The 21,760-nt window shown below is 37.6% G+C and overlaps 2 protein-coding genes across 3 annotated transcripts in view; both read left to right on the forward strand.

Moving 5' to 3' along the window:
• The window catches only part of mask (multiple ankyrin repeats single KH domain), a 154,367-nt gene that overhangs the window by 56,142 nt on the left and 76,465 nt on the right, over positions 1-21,760 (forward strand). For both annotated transcript variants that reach the window (XR_011899182.1, XM_072296328.1), the window contains exons 10-12: positions 13,374-13,548; positions 15,968-16,094; positions 17,096-17,311. Coding sequence is in view for 1 of the 2 variants with exons in the window: in XM_072296328.1 (XP_072152429.1) it covers positions 13,374-13,548; positions 15,968-16,094; positions 17,096-17,311 (518 nt within the window). In the remaining variant the exon portion in view is untranslated. The remainder of the gene's footprint in view (positions 1-13,373; positions 13,549-15,967; positions 16,095-17,095; positions 17,312-21,760) is intronic.
• On the forward strand, positions 7-13,363 carry LOC109038541 (uncharacterized). The gene has a single exon (XM_072296343.1). The coding sequence runs from the start codon at positions 2,049-2,051 to the stop codon at positions 3,588-3,590; it is 1,542 nt and encodes a 513-aa protein (XP_072152444.1). The 5' UTR covers positions 7-2,048; the 3' UTR covers positions 3,591-13,363.

The raw sequence follows: 21,760 nt of genomic DNA on the forward strand, positions 1-21,760 counted from the left end.
GTAAGACGTTTCATATTTTTAATCATTATTTTTTACTTTCATCATTCTATCCAGCCATTATTTATTTATTTATTAAAATATGAATGGGCGTAAGCCGATGACTATGGATACAGTAGAAAATTCTTACAAGATGGCAAAAAAATTATAAAGATCAAAAACTTAATTAACAAAGGGAATTAACAGTAGAAGAACAAAAACGTAAATAACAAAGAGAAAGAATAGTGGTAAGAGATAATAGGGTCATAAAAAGAGCAAAAAGACCACTAGACTACAAACAGGAACAAACTAAACATAATACTGTAGCACCCAGGACCTAGTGATCTGCTTGAAAAAGCCCAAACTAGAGCATTCCAACAACTCAGTCAGTAGCGAGTTCCACAGCCTGATCATCCTACACCTTGAAGATTTAAAGTAAAAATTGGTTCTAGCCCAAATCTCCTGAAACTGCCTGCTCAACAGTAGAGGATAAGACACCTCATGTTGACGGAAGAAAGTAAGCAGCTCAGAAGACTACAGCAACCCGTTCAAGAACTTAATGGTGTAAACTGCATTGAAGTAGCTACGCAAGGACCAGATTGAGTGCATGCTATGACTAACAGATGCATCACTATAATCATGATCGTAGAAAGACAGAGAAAGATCAAATTTTGCATTCACCAATATCAAAATTTAATCTATCATTTTGAGACCAATTAGACAAAAAGTCGATATCGGTTTGAATGGGAGCAGCATCATTTAGATTACAAATTATAGCGTACGCCTTCGGATCATCAGCATAAAGTGAGGCACAAACAAACTTTAACCCTGAAGCCAGATCAATTATAAAAAGCAAAAATAACATTGGGCCAAGATGGATCCCTTGCAAGATGCCAGAAGAAACCTCATCAGTGTCAGAAAGGACACCATTCCTCCCAACTTCTTGGGTTCGCTCACTCAGATATGAAAGAACCCAGTGTACGAAATTACCATCAAGATCAAAATTTCTCGATTTGCCAACTAGAAGTGAGTACAATTAATACAATTTATGGATATTCATGACACTAACAGCAGAAAAACATCGCAGCTGATCGAATGGACTTTGTCGGAATGATTTAGTAAGTTTATGGAGAGTGCAGCCTTGGTGACTGATGCTCTTGAATTAATCAACTTAAGAGATACCACGTTTTAAAAACTTCAGGCTCAGTTTTCTGTGGCTTTCTACCGTTTACCCAGCTTTGGAAGTAAGACTCTGTTTTATAGGATAAAAATGAAATACGGTCTAATGTTTCTTTGTGTTTAAACGAGGATATACCGTTTTTGTGACAGGCTTTTGAACTACTTGTCAAGTGAGTTACGATGTTTTAAAAACATGAGAGCTCCATCGGCTCCTGATCAGCTCTTGTTCCATTGAATCTCGTGAAATATAGTATCGGGGGGAGGGGGGGAGTTAGTCTTTGACAGGAAGCTCGAACTTTTGATCAAAGTCTCAAAATTGCAAATCCAAAATGGCGGACGTGGCCTAAAGTGCTATATTGGCTCCTGTTCCATCAATTTTCATGAAACTTGGTGTAGGGGGGTATTTTTGACAATAAACTCGAATTTTTTGTCAAATTTTTGAAATTCGCAAATCAAAAATGGTGAATGTGGCCTAAAACGCTATATCGGCTCGTATTCCATTGATTTTTGTGAAACTTGGAACTGAGAAATTCTTTATTGAATTATTCTTACCCCTACATTTACCTATAGTTAGTGATGAACTTTTGAATCAGCGCTTAAGTAAATATTATTATTCGAATAGTTTCTTTCTTTCACTGAAGATTGCAAACGTGTCCAAAAATTATATTAAATGCGTGAGAAGTTATTACAACATTGTTTAAATGTTTATTTGGTTGTAATCAGTGCTTCAGTGCTTGTGTGTGTCCAGAAAACTGGGAAATACAAATCACTTAAAGCCTGCGCTCCATCAAAGGAATTCTAAGAATCTAGAGAATTCAATCGCTCTTGCACTGATATGTCTCTTTATCACTCACCGCGCGGCACAAAGCGAAGCTCACGGATAAAGTCGCCCAATGTTGTGGTACCTACATCAAATTCCAGCCGTTCCCTTGTTGCCACACGGACCATCGGCTCAGTTACTGTATTTCACCAACTGCAACACCCGAAATGTCAACATCGCAAACCAAGAAAGCATCACACACATCCACAATCCACATACCCATACCCTGATAAAACTGGCTAAGAGTAACACACTAGCAGGTGATGAGGCGAAGAGAAAAAGGAGAAAAGCGGCAACAACAACACCTGATAACTCAACGACCTCTAGCGACCAGAATAGGAAGAAAACCCTAAACAAGAAAATGTCAACAAATTCCGACACATCATCTATCGTCAGTCACGAGGAAGCTCCTTCAAACAACAGGATACCACAGGTGATACGGAAATCGGATAAACAACCTTCACACGTAAAGGAAATTTTCCGATTGGAACCGGAGAAAGGTGACCGCATATGTGAACTAACATGTCAACGTGACGCATTGATCAAAGAAATTACCGACATCAAAAATGAAAATAGTACTCTGTCAAATTCAAACTTAAAAATGAGGAAAGAGATTGAGTATTTAAACAAAGAAATTGTAAAGTTAAAAAGCGATTTGAGAAGTAAAGAATGTGTTGAAGAGCTTCATTGTCAACGTGATGCCCTAATCAAAGAAATAACCGATATAAAAAAAGCAAACAATTCTCTGTCAAACACAAATTTAATTTTAAGCAATAAGTCCGAATCTTTAAATGAAAATGTTGTAAAACTGAATAAAATGTTAAATGATAAATCAAAAGAGATCGAATCCCAATTAGCTGAAATAAAGTTAAGTAATATAAAAATCCAAAAACTAATTAGGGACAATAAGAAACTAACTGATCAGCTATTGTCACATGAAAACACTGATGACATCCTACTATCAAAAACTAATACCAATATAAGGCCAAAAAATAATCCTGACAGTTTATCAGCTGAAATTTTGAGGGAGAAGTTAAATCACTCTTTTATTCCAGATGCCCTACCAAATAGTACTAAAAGAAACTTATTATTACTCAGTGCTTCACATGGTCGAGGTTTATCTTTTATTTTCAAAGATATTTTAGGTAGTAATAGCAATTTTAATATAATATCTATTTTCAAACCAAATGCAATGATCGAACATGTAATTGAAAATCTAGAAGATCTAACTAAAAATTTCACTGAGGAAGATATTGTAGTTATCATTGGTGGTTCTAACAACTTTAATTCTCACAGCAGATGGAATGTCAATCGGTGCTATCAAAAATTGAATGACATAATTGAGCGTGTTAAAAAACCAAAAATTTTTATTCGTGAAGTACTACCTAGATACGACCTACCACCAAACATGTATAATCAATTTTGTCAATTCGGAGGTGCTTTGAACAATATGTTTTCGAGGATAGCCTCAAATACTAATAATGTTCAAACACTTCCGAACAAAGTAGTTAACAGAGTCCATTTTACTAACCATGGATTTCACCTAAATAGATGGGGGAAAAAGTTGTTCGTAAATGCAATCATGACATCTCTTATCTATTATCATGATATCTAACTAGTAGATACTGACGTGGCCAACTTAAGCTGGCCGAATATTTCAAATAAGATGGCTAAAACTAATTCCATACATCACTCTGCCAAATTTTCGAATAACTGTCCACCCATAATGTGCGCTCAACCACAATTTAGATCATGTAACCAAGGTGGAGTATCGCTCAATTGTATTAATCTCAATATTCGAAGTATTATAAACAAGCATCATGAGCTCAATGTTGAACTCAGTAAGATAGGTAGGGTGGATTGTCTATGCATGACTGAGCTTTGGTTTCAGAATAATAAACCTCTTCCTCTTCAAAAACTTGTTTGTGCAGACTTTCTCTCTAGAAGCGAGACTAGAGGGGGTGGTACAGCTATTTACTTAAGAAATGGTATCTCTTTCTCTGTAACTCAAGAACTTAAGGATTTGGCTATCGAGGGAATTTTTGAAATTAGTGCTGTACTTATCAAACAAATCGATGAATTTATGCTTAGGAAACCACTAGCAGTCATTTCCATCTATAGACCCTCAAACCCTCTGAATAATACTCTTGATAAGCTAGAGATCTTTTTCAGCAAAATTGAAATTTTACTTGACTGGCTTTCTAATAAGCAATGTAGCTTTATAATGGCAGGTGATTTTAACCTTGCCTTCTTAAATCCTACTGACCCCAACGTAGTCAGATTCGACAACCTACTTAAGTCTATCAATAGTTCCCGTGTTTTTTTGTCAGAGCCCACTCGTATTACCAAATAATCTAAAACTCTTCCAGATAACTGTGTTACAAATATAGATTATAGTGTTGCATTAAATTGGGACCCTGGCCTCTCAGATCATGCTGGCCAAAGAATATGTCTGGATTTATGTAACCATAAGTACAGCTTAAACAAAAAACGACTTGTAGCGAGAAGAAACTTCTCCCAAAGTAATAGATGTAATCTGTTAGCTAACATTAGCCACTACTGCTCTAACAAACCTAATACTATGAATGAACAGGTCTCAGTTAAATTCCAGAAATTTAATGATGATATTTGTAATCTAGTCAATGTCTGCTGCCCTCTTTTAAAAGTCAAATCTAACTCCAATAACCTCTCCCTAATGCATAATACTAACCTAATGGAAATGAGTGAAGAAAAGAAACACTTCCATTTGCTGCATAAATTAACAGGAGAAAAATCACTTTAAAGAGCCTGCAATAGGGCTAGCAAGAATCTCAAAAAAGCCATTTATGCAGAAAAAAAAGACTGTATGACAATAAAATCCACCAATCTAGCAATAAATCCAAGACTGCAGGGTCCATCGTAAAATCTGAAACTGAATCGATCTTAAATCCCCTTATTGAACAGATAATTTACAATAATGAAGTGATCAAAGACCCAACTCAAATTGCTAATGCATTTAATGATTATTTCACTTCCATATCAACCAATTATCAGGTTCATCCTAACGAGGATGATGCAATGAAACTTTTACAAAAAAATGTCATCCCTCCCAATTCTAAATTTTCCTTTCAAACCATCGACTTGCAACAACTTGAAAGAGTGATCAATGAGCTAAATTTGTCCAAATTTGATAATAATGATAGCATTCCATCTTTTGTATTCAAAGATTACTTTTCTATAATTGGTCCTCAATTGCTGAAACTTATCAATAAGTGTATAGCCTGCAATACTTATCCTGACTTCCTAAAAATTGCAACTGTCTCCCCAATCTACAAAAAAAAAGGTGACAAAAAATCTCCTGCTAACTATCGTCCAATATCTGTATTACCAACTCTGTCTAAAATTGTTGAAAAAGTATTGTATAACCAACTAGTAAGGTTTTTTGAACAAGGGCAGTTTTTACATTGTAATCAATTCGGATTCCGTAGAAAAAAGTCGACCATTCAAGCCATTCATAAGTTAATGGAATGCATTTACAAAGCACTTGATCAGGGGATCCCGGTTGTCAGTCTACACTTTGATTTTGCAAAGGCATTTGACCTCATTAACCATAAACTACTGCTTAAAAAACTTAGTTACTATCTTCACTCTAGCGCTGTCGACCTTATAGCATCATATTTAAGAAATAGAAAACAGAGAGTGAAAATTGACTCAACTTTTGGTCCTGTCCCATCAATCGTATATGGGCTGTCAGCTGGTGTTCCCCAAGGATCTATTCTTGGACCTTTATTATTTATTATTTTTGTTAATGACATGCCTGGTGCGGTGGAATACCTCACATACTTATTTGCTGACGATACAACATCCATTATATCTGGCCCAAATCTTGATAATGACTGTGCTGCGGCTGAGCACGATGTGTCATCCTGGTGCGCTGTTAATGGACTTATGATTAATCAAGAGAAAACTCAGAGAATTGATTATCAGACTTCCCACCAAAAAAGAAGTCAAACTAATCATGACAGGAGCAGTAAATCTGAAGCTCTTACCCAGGTTAACTCATTGTGTATTATAATAGATGAAACCCTCAACTGGTCACCACATGTACTGAAAGTCACTTCTAAAATTAACTCTATGAAATGGGCACTCAGAAACTTGTCTAAAGTTTTATCTCTGCCATCGTGTTTAATGTACTATCATGCTAACATAATCTCACATTTAAGGTATGGCCTAGTTTTGTGGGGTCTCAACCACTGCTCAGGGCAATTATTTATTGAACAGAGAAAATGTCTAAGACTGATATTTAACAAACCATTTAATTCCCACTGTAAACCCTTATTCATAAAGTACCAACTTTTAACTCTTCCGTCTATTTTTATTCTAGACAGCCTAAAATTTGCCATTGACACCGGTCTGATTCGTAAGGACATGATAAAGAACATGAGAAACCCTTTCATAAATTATGAAGTTGTTCGCCTGAAGGTTGCTGAACAGTCTGTGTCTCATACTGCCATCAGACTGTTCAACAACCTTCCCTTGAACCTGAGAAAAGCTCTTCAGAAATGGGAAGTAAGAGAGTTTATGGCTGGTCTAAAAGCCTTACTAGTTGGCAAGGCTTTTTACTCCTTAAATGATTTTTTTAAATAATATTTAACTGTAATTTTCTATACCTTTTATTTTATTTTGTAAAATTTTGTAATATTCTTAATGCTTCCCTGTGTTCTAAAGTACCTATATTATATTAATGTGTAATATTTAGGGGGGGGGGGGGTGACAAGTATTATAGCCACAACATGTGGCATTTATGTACATGAATTATAAATAAAAAAATAAAATAAATATTTGATAAAAAAGATCCAACATTTATAAGCTCGGAAGGAATAATTATACTTAAAGAAGATCCAATCAATCCTCTTCAAACACCAAAAATAAAATATAACACACCAATATCTTTATTATTAGTTGAAAAAGTTCAAATTTTTATATTTTATTAATACCTAGTTAAATAATAACACTAAAATGCAATTGTAGAATCGACTAACCAATAATCGTAATCAATAAAGTGCCTGATACAAGGGTTTACTTGTAAATTTAATTATAAGTTTAAACCTCTTTATTAAAATTTAAACCACTAAATTTAATTATAATTTTGAAACTTATTAGATTAACTTAACTTAAAATTTTAATAAAATATAAATAGAAGTAATGAAGATATTAAAAATGTAAATCTTGATAATCCAAATCTCGATAATCTTCTGAGCTCCTGTTGAATCGATTTTTGTGAGACTTGGTACTGGGGGGTTTTTTTTGGTACTGCTGTCACAAGTACCCCATGAGTTTTGCTTAATCTCGTTCATTGGGTAAGATATATTGTTCACTTTGATTTGCAGCTGACAGTAAACCAACCAGAGGCAAGCTCTGATGACAGAAATTGCTTTGATTAATGTGCAAATACTATCTCTCTGCTGAATCTACGATCAAACCACATGAACATGATCAGACAGCCAGCTAGTAACTATTACTGTATCGAAGCCACTCACACTATCTATCAGGACATTGAAGAGGAACTGGTCAAATAGACTCTGAGACATAAGCATTATCTGACATCGTCTGTGAATGGCAACAATAATGTCGAACATGTATATATTTAAAACTTTGCTTTGATAGTGTTAAATAGCTTGTTACATTATTACTCTATATAAAGCTGCTGTTCCCTCTCACTATGCCCCCCCTAGATAAAAATTGGCCGAAGCGATTTCCTTTAAAATTGGTACACGCTCAGCTATTGTAATGAGGAGTTGATTAAAATTATTCCCACTCAAATCCGCTGCTTAGGACGCCCGCAAGAGCGAAAAGTTGTTTCTCCATATAGTATTACATCGGAGATACGCGGTTGTTTACGCGCATCGCGCCGAACAGGTTCAATCCTGTTGCGTGACGTCACTGCCCTATAGACGAAATATAAGGTTTTAGGCGGTATTTTTCAACGGATTTTTGAGGAAATTGGTAAGCGGGGGTATTTTTCAACGGGGATCTCGAATTTTTGGTCGGATTTTCAAAATCTCAAAATCCAAGATGGCGGCCGTGGCCTAAAATGCTAAGTCGGCTCCTGTTTGATCGATTTTCGTGAAACTCTGTATCCATCGGTATTTTTCGATGAGAAACTCGAATTTTTGGTCAGATTTTCAAAATTTTCATATCCAAAAGATGGCGGCCGTGATCTAAAATGCTAAGTCGGCTCCTGTTCTATCGATTTTCGTGCAACACGTTATCCACGGGTATTTTTCGACGGGAAATTAGAATTTAAGGTCCGATTTTCATAATTCAAAAATCCAAGATGTCGAACGTGGTCTAAATTGCTATCTTGGCTTCCGATCCATCGATTTTTGTGAAATTCGGTATTAGGAGGTGTATTTCGACGGGAAATTAGAATTTTAGGTCCGATTTTCAAAATTCAAAAATCAAAAATGGCGAACGTGGTCTAAATTGTTATCTCGGCTTCCGATCCATCGATTTTTGTGAAATTCGGTATTAGGAGATGTATTTCGACGGAAAACTCGCATTTTTGGTCAGATTTTCAACATTTCCAAATCCAAGATGGCGGCCCCGCACGAAAACGCGGTCCGGACTCTTAGAACATCAATTTCTGTAAAACTTGGTGAAAAAGAAGATTAAGACACACGGTGCGTTTTAAATAATTTTAATGCGGTCAACATACCACCCGCGATTTTTTTGCGGAAATGTCAACTAGAAGGCCTACTGATTGAGGAACAACAAACCGCGAAATCTGTGATGGGGCCGTTTTTGAGAAAATGCGATTTTTCGCTTTTTTGGCGGGAATTTCGGGTCAAGGCGCTGAAAAAGTCAAGTTAGGCTGTTTTTGTAGTTCGTAAATGCATATCCTATACATTTTGAGTCAATCAAGTGCCAGTAGATAGCTATTCGTGCATACTGCCCAAAATTCATATCCTTAAATCCACGACTTTTGGGTTTTTGGGGGGTTAGTCAAGGAGAAATCCGAAAAAAAGAGGGTTAACCCGGAACAAATTGCTTAACAAACTTTTCCTACGTAAACTTCTTCAGTAGGTCCTATTGAACAACATACCAAAAGTTTACCACGGTTCGCTCCCGGAACACCCCCCCAAATTGCCTAAATTTCAAAATGGCGGCCATAATAAGGCCTCTGGGAGTTCGATTTTTTTAAAAATACGCATACAGTGTCATGTGAGGTGTCAAATTCCTATGTAATTTTGGTCGTAGATTTCAAATATGAAGTAAAAAAAGTCCCTTGGTCAAAAGGGGGTACCCCAAATCCAAGATGGCAGCCAATTTTGAAAGTCAAGAGGGTGGATTTTTAAAAAGTTCGCGTGATAAGGCAAGTGAGGTATCATTTCTTATGTAATTTTGGTCGTAGATTTCATTTATGAAGTCATAAAAGCCCTCAAGTCAAAGGGATTGCTCCAAATGCAAAGATGGCGGCCAGCTTTGAAAGGCAGGAGGGTGAATTTTTGAAATGTTTACGTGACATCCCTAGTAAAATAGAATCAACCTGACGTTCCATAAACTACCCTGAGTCAGACTAATTCAGGCTGATATCAATCTGACTCAGGGTAGTTTATGAAACATACCCTGACGTCAGGTTGATTCTATTTTACTAGGGATGTCACGTAAACATTTCAAAAATTCACCCTCCTGCCTTTCAAAGCTGGCCGCCATCTTTGCATTTGGAGCAATCCCTTTGACTTGAGGGCTTTTATGACTTCATAAATGAAATCTACGACCAAAATTACATAAGAAATGATACCTCACTTGCCTTATCACGCGAACTTTTTAAAAATCCACCCTCTTGACTTTCAAAATTGGCTGCCATCTTGGATTTGGGGTACCCCCTTTTGACCAAGGGACTTTTTTTACTTCATATTTGAAATCTACGACCAAAATTACATAGGAATTTGACACCTCACATGACACTGTATGCGTATTTTTAAAAAAATCGAACTCCCAGAGGCCTTATTATGGCCGCCATTTTGAAATTTAGGCAATTTGGGGGGGTGTTCCGGGAGCGAACCGTGGTAAACTTTTGGTATGTTGTTCAATAGGACCTACTGAAGAAGTTTACGTAGGAAAGTAGGAAGTTACGTTTACGGCCTTCTAGTTGACATTTCCGCAAAAAAATCGCGGGTGGTATGTTGACCGCATTAAAATTGTTTAAAACGCACCGTGGACATATATGTTGTCTCCTCATCAATGTTAAAAACTGTGCGGGGCGTTGGCGGCTCGCGGAGCGAGTCGCAAGTTCGTCGCGAAGCGTAGAACTGGGGTCCAGGGGCACTCCCCGGCTAGACGTGTCAGCTCGCAAAGCGAGCTAATCACGACTAGTTTTTTACATAACTTTCAGTGCCAATCAAAAACCTATCAACCATTTGTAAAGTTTTCCTACGTCTCTTCAATCTATACTAATATAGCAGACTTCACGTTGATTGACTCACTCACTCACTCTTTCACTCACGTATCAGCAGATCTCGTGAACGGGAGGTCGTATGACCCTGAGATTCCGCACTGGGATCTCTCTCTACCCCGAGGCGCCGGAAAAGGGAGGATTTTGCGATCCGCCCGCCGGTTCGCGGGATATCGCCGTCCGCGTGGGTCGATTTTTCCGTAAGGACAATGGGTGCGAGCGAGATGCAGCATTTTCCGCGTTTCGCGCTGGAAGACAGCTGATAAATTTTACGTGTGTTCCTCTGGTACGCGCAACGGGTGCGAGGAAGATAGAAGGAGTTTGGCGTCCAACGAGTGCGGGGAAGATGGAACGAGTTCGGCGTCGCGCTGTTGGAATCGCCGCGCCATGATTTTTTCGAGCTCCGACTCGTGTATCCGTTGCCGGGCTACTCTCTCAGGGATGTGAAAATCTGGAAAATCTGTCTGTGCATTGGTATAGACTCTTTATTTTATGGCATTGGTCTTCTTTGCGAAAGTATGAGATATTGGATCCTATTGTTTTCTTTCGTTTTTTTTTTTTGCAAAAGATTAGTGAAAAATATGCTTTGCGGAACCTTTCGTTTTCTGTTTCCCCCCCCCCCTTTTTTTGCAAAAGTTTAACTGCTCAAGTCCGAAAGTAAAAAAATTGTTGTGATTTAGTCTTCACGTCGCCTGGGGTTACTTTTTGTTACTTTTATCTTCTGTTTTGAAATGATTTAGGCAAATTCTCGGAAAATTTTAAGAGAAGCTGTTGTTTGGCTTCAAAAGTAAAATAAATGAACCAAAATGGAACATAAAGACGGTGTGCAACGTTTCAATTGGAGGAGAAACGGGGTTTTCGAGCGCAGTTCATCAATATTTGACTCCAATCGTGGAAGGCGCTCTTGATACAACTATTTCACCACGGGGGATGTCCACATTGCTGCTTGCTAGATTGAAGGCGTTCTATACTGTGATGACGGCTCGGTCACATTGCGCCTGCAGACGCGGTGCTGATAGCGGAGCAAAACTAGAACATCGCTTCGACATTCTTCACCTGCTTTCTGTTTTTTTTACCCGCGACCTCGTTGAGATCGTAACTGATCAGACACGTCCTCCACTCTAACTATCCGAACTAGTCGTCGCCGTTGGCACCGACCGGGGAACGAATAGTTAGGAGGAGTGTCAAATGGGAATAGGGAAAATCAGTGGAAGACTTGGATTTGGATTCGAACACCTTCTACTCAAATCAGCGAGCCCTGCGATATATAATGAAAATTGTGGTGGTCTTTCACGCCGGCTGGTCCTTTTAAGACTGACCAGCCGCCTCGTCGCTTGAGTAGCGGTTAGCGACGCGTCTCCCTTCCCCCTCTCTCTGCAGTCGCGCCTGCGCTCTGCTGTCTTCTCTCCCCTCTCTTCTTGTGCTCGGAAGAGAGTCGCGTCACACTATCATAGTTGACCGAAACACATGAGTCATACTTCCAAAATTTTAGATCATCGTATGCTCTTTTTCTTTTTTCTTTTTTTTTAAATTTCAAAACATTAAATCTGATACAAGGAAACCGATGGTTACATCCCATAGTTCTCGTGAAATTGAGATTGGATTCCTCCAATTCGTCACTTTTAACAAGCAGAAATGAAGCGAGCAACTATTTGACTATTGAAGTGGGTATGTGGTATCGTACAAAATTGAAGGAAAATCATACGTTTTCGCCCATCCCAAGTAACAGATGTTTATGAGTTTTATGCGCACATTGCGTAGTCTTAATTGAGTCAGAAATTCGCGTGTATGCCACGATATTGATGTGAATAACGTGCAATTATAATAATCTTAGAAATTCGCCAGGAACACGACGTGTTTGCCGTGATATCGTGGTGATTATCGTGTAATTTCTAATTTGTTTTACAAAATCCCTGGATAAATCACGTTTTCTCTGCGATGTAGATGACAAACCCGCCATTGCTGAGAATTAAACAAAACCGCTGGTTAAATCCCGTAATTTTCACGGCTGAAACTCACCAGTTAACTTCAATTAAACATTGAGCTGACAAAAGTAACAAATCTTTATGAAAATAACCAACTTTTGATAGAGTATTTTTGATTATTATAATTATCATATGAGCTTACTGCAGAACAGACCAAAATAGCAGCATACTACTAATCTCTGCATTTTTATCAAACCAGTGCGTCTCGCCAATTTTGAAATAGTAGATAATAATTCAGAAACACAATTAGTAACTAATCACTTATCACAGTGATTGCTGATGGTGGGGTTTTCCTGTGCATAGCACAGGTTTCCTGCTAGTTGGAAATAAAAATTTGCTTCAAAACTATCTTCAATTAATTAAATTATCCTCAAAAATCGGGACGATATTATCTCTTTATTTATCTGTGAACTTAATAGAAAATCCCCATGATATCCCACCAAAAAAATTTCTATGTAAAGATGAACTGCCAAACTAAAAATATAAACATTCCTTGCCCAAAATGCAGAGATATCCCACAAATTAGACGCCAAGCAAATCTCATTAATATTGATCTAAAGTTTCTCCTCTCTTCAACATTGTTTTTGGGAAAACACAAAATTTAGACTTAAAAAAATAATTTTAATTCATCAGTTTTTTGCAGTACAATGCTACAAAAGCATTGATAAATTTGTACAGATGTTTTTAAATTATTTTTTCTTCTATATTTTTGGTTTTCCGATAAAAATGTTAAAGGGAGGAGAAACTTTAAATTAATATTAATGAAATTTACTCGGCTTCTATTTAGTGGAATATCACTGCATTATGGGCGACGAATGTTTATTTATATTCTTAGCTTGGCGGTTCATCTTCACATGGAAATGTTTTTGGTGGGAAAAATAGAGACCGGTCGAATCAAACAATGTGGCAGTCATCATGTTAATAACTTTTTACTCATGATTCTGAATTATAAATTGTTATGCTATATGTTTTAAAGGTGCTAACATTAATGCTCAAACCGAAGAAACTCAAGAAACAGCTCTCACCTTGGCCTGTTGCGGAGGGTTTTTAGAGGTGGCTGACTACTTGATTAAAAATGGTGCTGCGTTAGAACTAGGAGCCTCAACTCCTTTAATGGAAGCAGCGCAAGAAGGCCACATACACCTTGTTAAGTAAGGGTTTTTTTCTTCATTGTTCACACAAGATAGGCTGCACACAAAAGGTTTCCGACAAGAATGAAATTAGAAAACTGCATAAGGATCTAGACTTACTCACAAAGCTCCAAAGGTTGTGAAGGGTTTTATCTAGACACTCGGACAACTTTTCGTCCTATGGGTTTCTCCTTGAGAGTAGTTCCAAAGTACCACTATTCAACAAACAAAAATGAAAAAAATGCCTCCTTGAGAGTAGTTCCAAAGTACCACTATTCAACAAACAAAAATGAAAAAAGTGTCTCCTGGACGAGATTAGGTGCTCCTTTTTATTTTGAGGCGCTGAATCCGAATGTGACCCCCATTTTTTTCCATCACCCTCCAATTTTTTGGAAAAGCCGATTTTACTCGGAAAAATTGCCATTTTTAGTGTTTTTCCGATGGTGTTCCACCGCTAAATGTAGGCAAATTTTTTTTCAGCTACGAGGTATGTCTTTTTTTATGTATTTTGAGCGACTAAGTCCGAAAATGGCCCTCATTTTTCCCACTCACCTCTCAGATTTCTGGAAAAGCGACCCTTTCCTGGGATAAAGAGCAAATTTGATGTATATTTGTCTTTTATCTTTCTTAACTCTTTATTTTTATAAATTTTCCTTGGCCCATGGTAGAGTGATTTTTATGTATTTTGAGCTACTTAATCCGAATATAGCTTCGGTTTTTTTATCACCTTCCAGTTCCGGTTAAGCTGATTTTTCCAAGCTGAAAATAGTGTGAAAGCTTGCCCGGACTCAAAAGTGTATTAAAAATATGTTCTACAGACGTTTCTGATGTGTGATACATCGATTCTTATGTATTTTGATCTGCGGAATTCTTAAATGATCTCAGATTTTTCCTACCAACCATCATTTTCCCGGAAAAGTCGCTTTTCCTCGGTAAATGCTCATTTCAGGTATTTTTGCGATAATTTTCCTGATCTAGGGAGTTTTAGAAATTTTCCGAAATCTTCTTTAGGTTTCTCCTGCTGTATTAAGAACCATTGAACCGGATTTAGACCTTCACTAACCTCTGACAACCCTCCCCCCCTTTTTTCTAGAAGGTCCGATTTCTCTGGGCTAAAAGCTTTTCTAAACTGTTTCCGCTTCCGGGGAAATTCACAAAATTTCCCGCATATGTGATACATCGATTCTCATGTAATTTGCGATGAAAAACCTGAATGTGACCTCAGAAATGTTGCAGGGGGTAATAGTCGGAAAAACACCTCTAAACTGTTTCCGCTTCCAGGGAAATTCACAAAATTTCCCGCATATGTGATACATCGATTCTCATGTAATTTGCGATGAAAAACCTGAATGTGACCTCAGAAATGTTGCAAGGGGTAATAGTCGGTAAAAAACACCATAAATGGCCATTTTTCCGAGTTAAATCGGCTTTTCTAGAAAATTGGAGGGTGATGGATTAATAAAACGGAGGTCATATTCGGATTCAGCACCTCAAAATACGGAGGGATCACCTCATCTCGTCTGGGAGACATTTGTTTTCATTTTTTTTGTTGAACAGAGTAATCTGGCGCTGGGGATGCAGAAACTTCTTAGCTTTCTTTTCTTTTTAATTGACCCTTTCTTTGTACAAATCCTTTATTTCACGCTTTACCTGAGTATTGAAAAAAAAAAAATATGATTTTTATTCTGAATTTTTACAAAACGCCGGATGTTTCTGTATTTTCTTTTACACTGTGATTTTGCAAAAACAATGCAATTTTCCCACTACTGTATGCTAGCATTTCCGTTTCAGGTCATAAGAAATTAGTAGAAACCAGTTAAGGTGATTTTCCATGATTTGTTGAAAGACGCGCTCTTTTTCTGACTTGCAGAATTTTATTCGTCCATGAGTCACAGCGATATGAAAGAACAGTCCCGGTCAGTAGACATCCAGAGCAAGAAGAAACGAGGGCATGCAATTTTTACACATCTTTCATCGATTAGTTTTACTCATAAGCTTTTGACACAAAATTCGAACTCCCACTTCATTTTGAAAAATTCTACCTGAGAAGTTGCTACAATATCAACTCATGTAAAAAAAAGCTGGAAAACAATCTACCTTCTTGGTCCGCAACGGTCAAAGTCAAAATAGGCAACCAACATTACTGAAATGTTAGAGGGTATTCCTGCAAAAACTACTATGCTTCCATGAAATAAAAACTGCGAAAACTGGTGGTGAGTCATGTGTTAGGACCTTTTGATGGAATAGTTCTAAAATTCTAACCTGATTGGTCTGGGAATGGATTGATGAAAATTCAAATTTGATTCTTCAAAGTTTCAAAATTTCTTACATAGTGTGTCTAGCTATTCTGAGTAGTCATACACCTTTCTCATATTATTATTTTTTTCTTTCTTGTATTTTACCCTGATGAACTACAATCTCCATCTTTGGTTTTGATCAGGTACCTTTTAGATGCAGGAGCTGATGTGCATGCTCAGACTCAAACAGGTGATACAGCTCTGACCTACGCCTGCGAAAACGGACACACAGATGTGGCTGATTTACTTCTTCAGTATCGAGCCAATTTGGTGAGTCTGGTGTAATGCTTCAACTCGTACGTAAGGTGATTCTATGTGATCTTGGAAAGAGATTCGCCACTACGTTGCGGTGCTTTGCAGTTCGTGTCTTTGAGGAGCAATAATTATTGTTACTTACAATTTAATGCAAGAAACTGATCCCTAAGGTGTTGCAGCATTAATGCTGAGTATAATGACATCAAAGTTGGTAAGATTAATTGTAAATTTATACCTGAAACTACAATAATGGACGTCGCCCAATGACTCAATGTGTAAGAGAGAATTAGCGCTATAATGACTCTCTTACAGATTGAGTTAATAGGCGATGTCCATTATCGTAGTTTCAGGTGTAAATTTACAAAGAATCTACTCAAATTTGATGTCCTTTTACTACGCATTATGGATCATTTTCTTACATTATCTTGTACATCACGACAACTATTGCTTCTCAAAGACGTCAACCACCAGGCAGCGCTGCGTGGTGGTGGATCTCGTCCCTAGATTTCATAGAATCACCATTACCTCAGTAATTTTAGGGCTAGAAACTTTTGCTGTCATTTACGTTTAGCCCAATCAAAAAAGTGTTACAAAATTATTTTTCTATCAATCCTTATACTTCTTTTGTTATTTTATCGTGCAGAACAGTACTCAGAGGCAGTGCCAAAAATTTTTGTGCCTTTGTCGACATTGTGCGATGAATAACAAAAGACCTAAAGGTTAACTGTAAAAGCCATCAAAAGTAACAAAAAAACTCTCAAAGCTTTATAAAACGCACAATTATACATCGAATTCTCTCTGGCAGCATATCGAAGTTAAGATGGGGTATGTGAAGAGACCTGTTGACTACTAAAGTTTTATTCCATGCAGGCAATAAGTGAGAGCAACTTCTCACAATTCTCAGATAATAGTTACTTAGAGTAAAAATTTTACCTGAGAAGAACAATTACCAACATACTTAACCATTTGTCCATCCAGTTCTTGTTAGTGAATAATTTTCCATCTTTTTCCTTTAGGAACATGAATCTGAAGGTGGAAGAACGCCATTAATGAAAGCGTGTCGAGCTGGACATGTTTGCACGGTCAGGTTTCTGATCTCCAAAAATGCAGATGTCAACCGACAAACTAGCAACAACGATCATACACCTTTATCCTTAGCCAGTGCTGGAGGTCACTTAGCTGTTGTTGAACTGTTACTTGCTCAAAATGCAGATCCCTTCCACAAGCTAAAAGTATGATACATAGCATGACTGATGCCATGCTGTTACTCATGTTTTTGTCCGTACCCCAATCACTGGGATTCCACTTTTATTCCCATTTGACACAATTAATCTGCACTCATCCGAAATTATCTCTGATTATTCTGGTATATCCTGATTCATCCATTCAAACCGCTTATCCCTATTTCCTTCAAATTTCTCCATGTATCCTGAATGGACCTTTGGCTTCCTTTTTTTAAAAATTATTTCATGATTTTAGAGGATGAATTGACTTTCCAGGAACTATACTTTGTTTTTTTTTCTTGTTTTTTTCTTGTTTTTTTTGAGAAGAGAAGTGAAACATTTTTAAACTTGGAAGTCATTGAGCTAATTGGCTTTTAGCTCAATGTCTTATCATTATTTTACCCAGTTGATAAATGATTGCATAGCCAGCCAAAAGTATGGCATTCCAATGGATTTGTGACCAACATTACCCCAAAGTGATCAAATTAATGAAATGAACCAAAAATTGGGAGATTCCAAGGTCAGTCTAGGAGGTGACAGGTGGAATTGTCCTATTTAAAATGTCCAACAAGAAATGCCCATTACTACAATATTCACTATATAATGTCCAATTTAAAAGTTGTCCATAATGAATAAATGTCCGATGTACTATTTGTCCATTATACACAAATGCCCCTGAAAGTAAAATGCTCCATCATTGACAAAGTAAGTACGCAAGAAAGTCCACCATGTTCTCATAAATTTTACCTGACTGATGATTTAATGGCAATGATTCACAGCCTATCTTCATCAGCTTCATCAATCTGTTCCGCAGCTGGGTTTTTAAGGCGGTTTGCAATAGCTCTCAAGTAAATGTCCATTGTTCACCTTCCTCTATATAATTTGCGAAATTATTACCAATGTTTTCCACTCTGGTTTGGTTTGTCTTATAGTGGCGGTTTACCGAATGTCTTATCTGAGTGTGCCCTCCTTGAATTTGGAAGATAATTTATTTTTTTAAAAGATTTTGGAACCCTTCTACAACATTTTGACCTACGTCATTTTTGATTTCTCCCACCTCCTTTGGGACATGTGTTTTTAGATTCATGGACAAAATCTACCATTAGATATTTATCTCTATGGATATTTACTTACCATGGACCAAAAGTGCATCGAACATTGTAGAGTAGACATTGTTTTAATGGACATTTCTCGTTGGACATTTAGTCCAGTCAATAGAGCGAATATAGGGGCAAAATAGAGCCAATTTCTGAGGAAACTTTCTGATACACTATTCTCATGTATTTTTGGTCGCTGAATCTGAATTTCACATTCGCGAAAAGATCTGAGGCGAGACAAAGCCGCCATCTTAAATAAATGGCGGAAATTTGCGTTTTTTGGCCGAAAAACCGAATGACTTGTTTACTATGAAATTTTCGGTAGAAATCGTTATTTTCAAAATTACAGTACATACAATTTCCGACAAAACAAGCCCAACTTGGTCAAGATCGGGTGATAGCAAATGCTGTGACAGCATCGCATAGTTTCTTGCAGTATTGAGGTTTGGCTTTTTGTTAACTCTCCCCGCGAAAGAGCACTTTTAAGGCAATGAATCATTAAATCATAGATGAGTGCAAGTATGAATGATAAAAGGAGTGCACTTATGAGTTCTTGACTTTCAAGAACAGCAGTGGAATCTGATAAGAGCGAGAGGTCCGTGTGAGCACAGCTGCAGGGTCCTCTCTTGTTTTCAAGGCCCGGTTGGCCTTCGACCCCCAAGTTATTAGTTTTGCTGTTCTCTGCAGGAGCCTCTTCCGGAGGATAAAAATTTAATGTGCCAACATACAGGTATAGTAGCTTGTGACATCATTAACTACCACCAAGCGAAAGAGATAGGAACTGCTAGCTTGTCAAAAATATAGTGGGTCAAACTTTTGAGTAAGTTAAGGTTAAGGGCACCGACCTCTGTAATCCAGTCAGCAGTACAAAGAGTTCAATTTGAGTTGAAAACGATGTTGTTTCAATAAGCCCTCTCTAATTATTTTGGCACATTATTTTTAATAAAACAATCTGATGAGCTTCAAAATGTTTCATTGTACGAACTTTCACCGGATCTCCTCTCGCTATTTACTGCTGCAGATGCCATGCTTAAAGGTACTATTTCCACATTTTATGATAAATTTACATTGTGTCATGGCTCCCTCTTTGCCCCATTGCCCCTTGTTCTACCCACTCGTCAATCTCTTCACATCTCTGAATTTCATCATCATTGTCTGAACAATCAGCGTCTTCTGGATCATCCACATGATCTCTTTCCTCCATTAAAAGTTCGTCATCTTGACCATTTTCGCACGAATCATGACAATAGCTGCAAACGAGACTGCAATGAAGGCCTTATTTATGACAACCGTAGGCGCCGCAACATCCTTTAGTGTACTTACACAAGACTTTGTTTAAAATTTCGCCCGGAGCAGGATTTTTCCAGGTATGAATGGGGATGAGGCCATTTCTACTATTTTTCCGCCCTGCCTCATACGCTTTTTCTTGATGCCCATCTATTGTTGTACTTGATGATAGGCACGAAGAGCATGAAATGTGGCAGCATCCTCTGAACATGGAAGAGGAGCGAGATTTTGCCAATTGTGGAAAAAAGTCGGGGCATAGCTTTCATACCTAAATTCACCCAAAGTTTTCTTCTGCTCACCCTTGTAGCCATATAATGGGAATAAAAATTATTTTTCTGCATTAGAAAGTTTTTCTTGCTTTGCGGCTGATTTTTTAATTATCTGAGCTGATTTAATTATTAAAGCTTAATTGTTCTGCAGTGTTGCTAAAAACTTAACTTTGACTTGCCTGAAGAGTGATGACGTTGTGTCACACCCACTAATGGCATGAACGAACAGTATGTGTTCAGTTTTCACTTCATTCTGAAGGCTGCCTCGGTTGAAAAGTTTTTGTGGAGTCTTACCTTTGCCGGATTTTAGAAGAAAAGAACTTTTGATGTTACTTGACAGAGTAAGCAGTACAAGCACCTTCTCCTACAATAACAGCAATTTCGCCCTGTTTTTCCATTTCTAAGGCTTTTGAAACTATGATGGTGTCTGCGTCTTCTTCTGCTTAAGACACTGATACGGTTTCAGCTGTGCAAAGTTTCATGAGTATTTGGATCAAACAGAATTGGCTTTTTGCCGTTTTTCAGAAAATTTGCTTGTGATATTGCTGGGACAATACTTTCATCGAATTTTATTTCTAGCGATGTAACTTATCCTCTTTGCAATCTCTCAAGAGTTTTTGTGCCGCATCTTGTAATATCCTTTGGATAGCTGTCGATAACAATTGCAGAATTAGCAGAGCAAACTTTGATTTTACGTAAGACACACAGTTGTTGCATATTGATGAAAATGCCTCAGTTTGTCTCCAAATCACTCTATGCAGCAATAAATTGACATCGGTGATATTAATAGGACTTTAGTCATCAATTTTACTTACACATGGCGTAAAACTGTAAATGCATCATAAAATGTAGACATGCTTCCTTTACACATGTTATTTGCTATAGTAACTATCAAGAGAGGATAGGGTGAGAGTTCGTGCGACAAAAATTCTGAAGCCCTTCATCTGATTTTTACTAACAATTAAGCGCCGAAGTAGTAATAATGGGTTTATTTGAACAACATTGTTTTCAACTCAAATTGAACTACCCAGAGCACTAAGGCCAATGAACACTAGGCACTAGGGCCATGAAAATGAGGGAACCCAGCAGCTGCGCTCACACGTACCTCTCGCTCTTATCAGATTCCACTGCTGTTCTTGAAAGTCAAGAACCCAAAAGTGCACTCCTTTTATCATTCATACTTGCACTCATCTACGATTTAATGATTCATTGCCTTAAAAGCGCTCTTTTTTCACAGGGAGAGTTAACAAATAGCCAAACCTCAATACTTGCAAGAAACTATGCAATGCTGTCAAAGCATTTGCTATCACCCGATCTTGACCACGCACAGTGGGAAAAACAGCCGATCTAGCGCCGAAAAAGTCGGAAAATCGGCATCAATGGAAATGGACAAAATTGGTATGTACGTGTTCCTGAGGATCTACTGATCAAGAATCAGTCATGTTTTACTTCATAAGGTCGACCTTATCAGCGATAATCATCAGAAACGCACCGGGTAGCGCGGTGCTGATGGAGGACCGCCTCTGAATGTTTACATTCAATAGCCTCCTGTGTTTATTGAAAAGCGTCATGTAGTTACTTTTAATTTTTTTTGGCAATGGCTGACCTTTCTAAAAGTATGGATACCATTTTCTTTTCTGAAATCCACTTTTTTAACTTACAGCAATTTTTTAAAGTTAGCCTCCAAAATAGTACCAAATTCAAACTTCCATGGACTGTATCTTTTGAGATCCACTTGGATCCACCGAGATATTTATATCCAGTTACTCGTCATACTATCAAGAATACGATAATCCTTAGTTTGG

The sequence above is a fragment of the Bemisia tabaci genome, chromosome 2, assembly GCF_918797505.1.
Source record: "Bemisia tabaci chromosome 2, PGI_BMITA_v3".
NCBI classification, from domain to species: Eukaryota; Metazoa; Arthropoda; class Insecta; order Hemiptera; family Aleyrodidae; genus Bemisia; species Bemisia tabaci.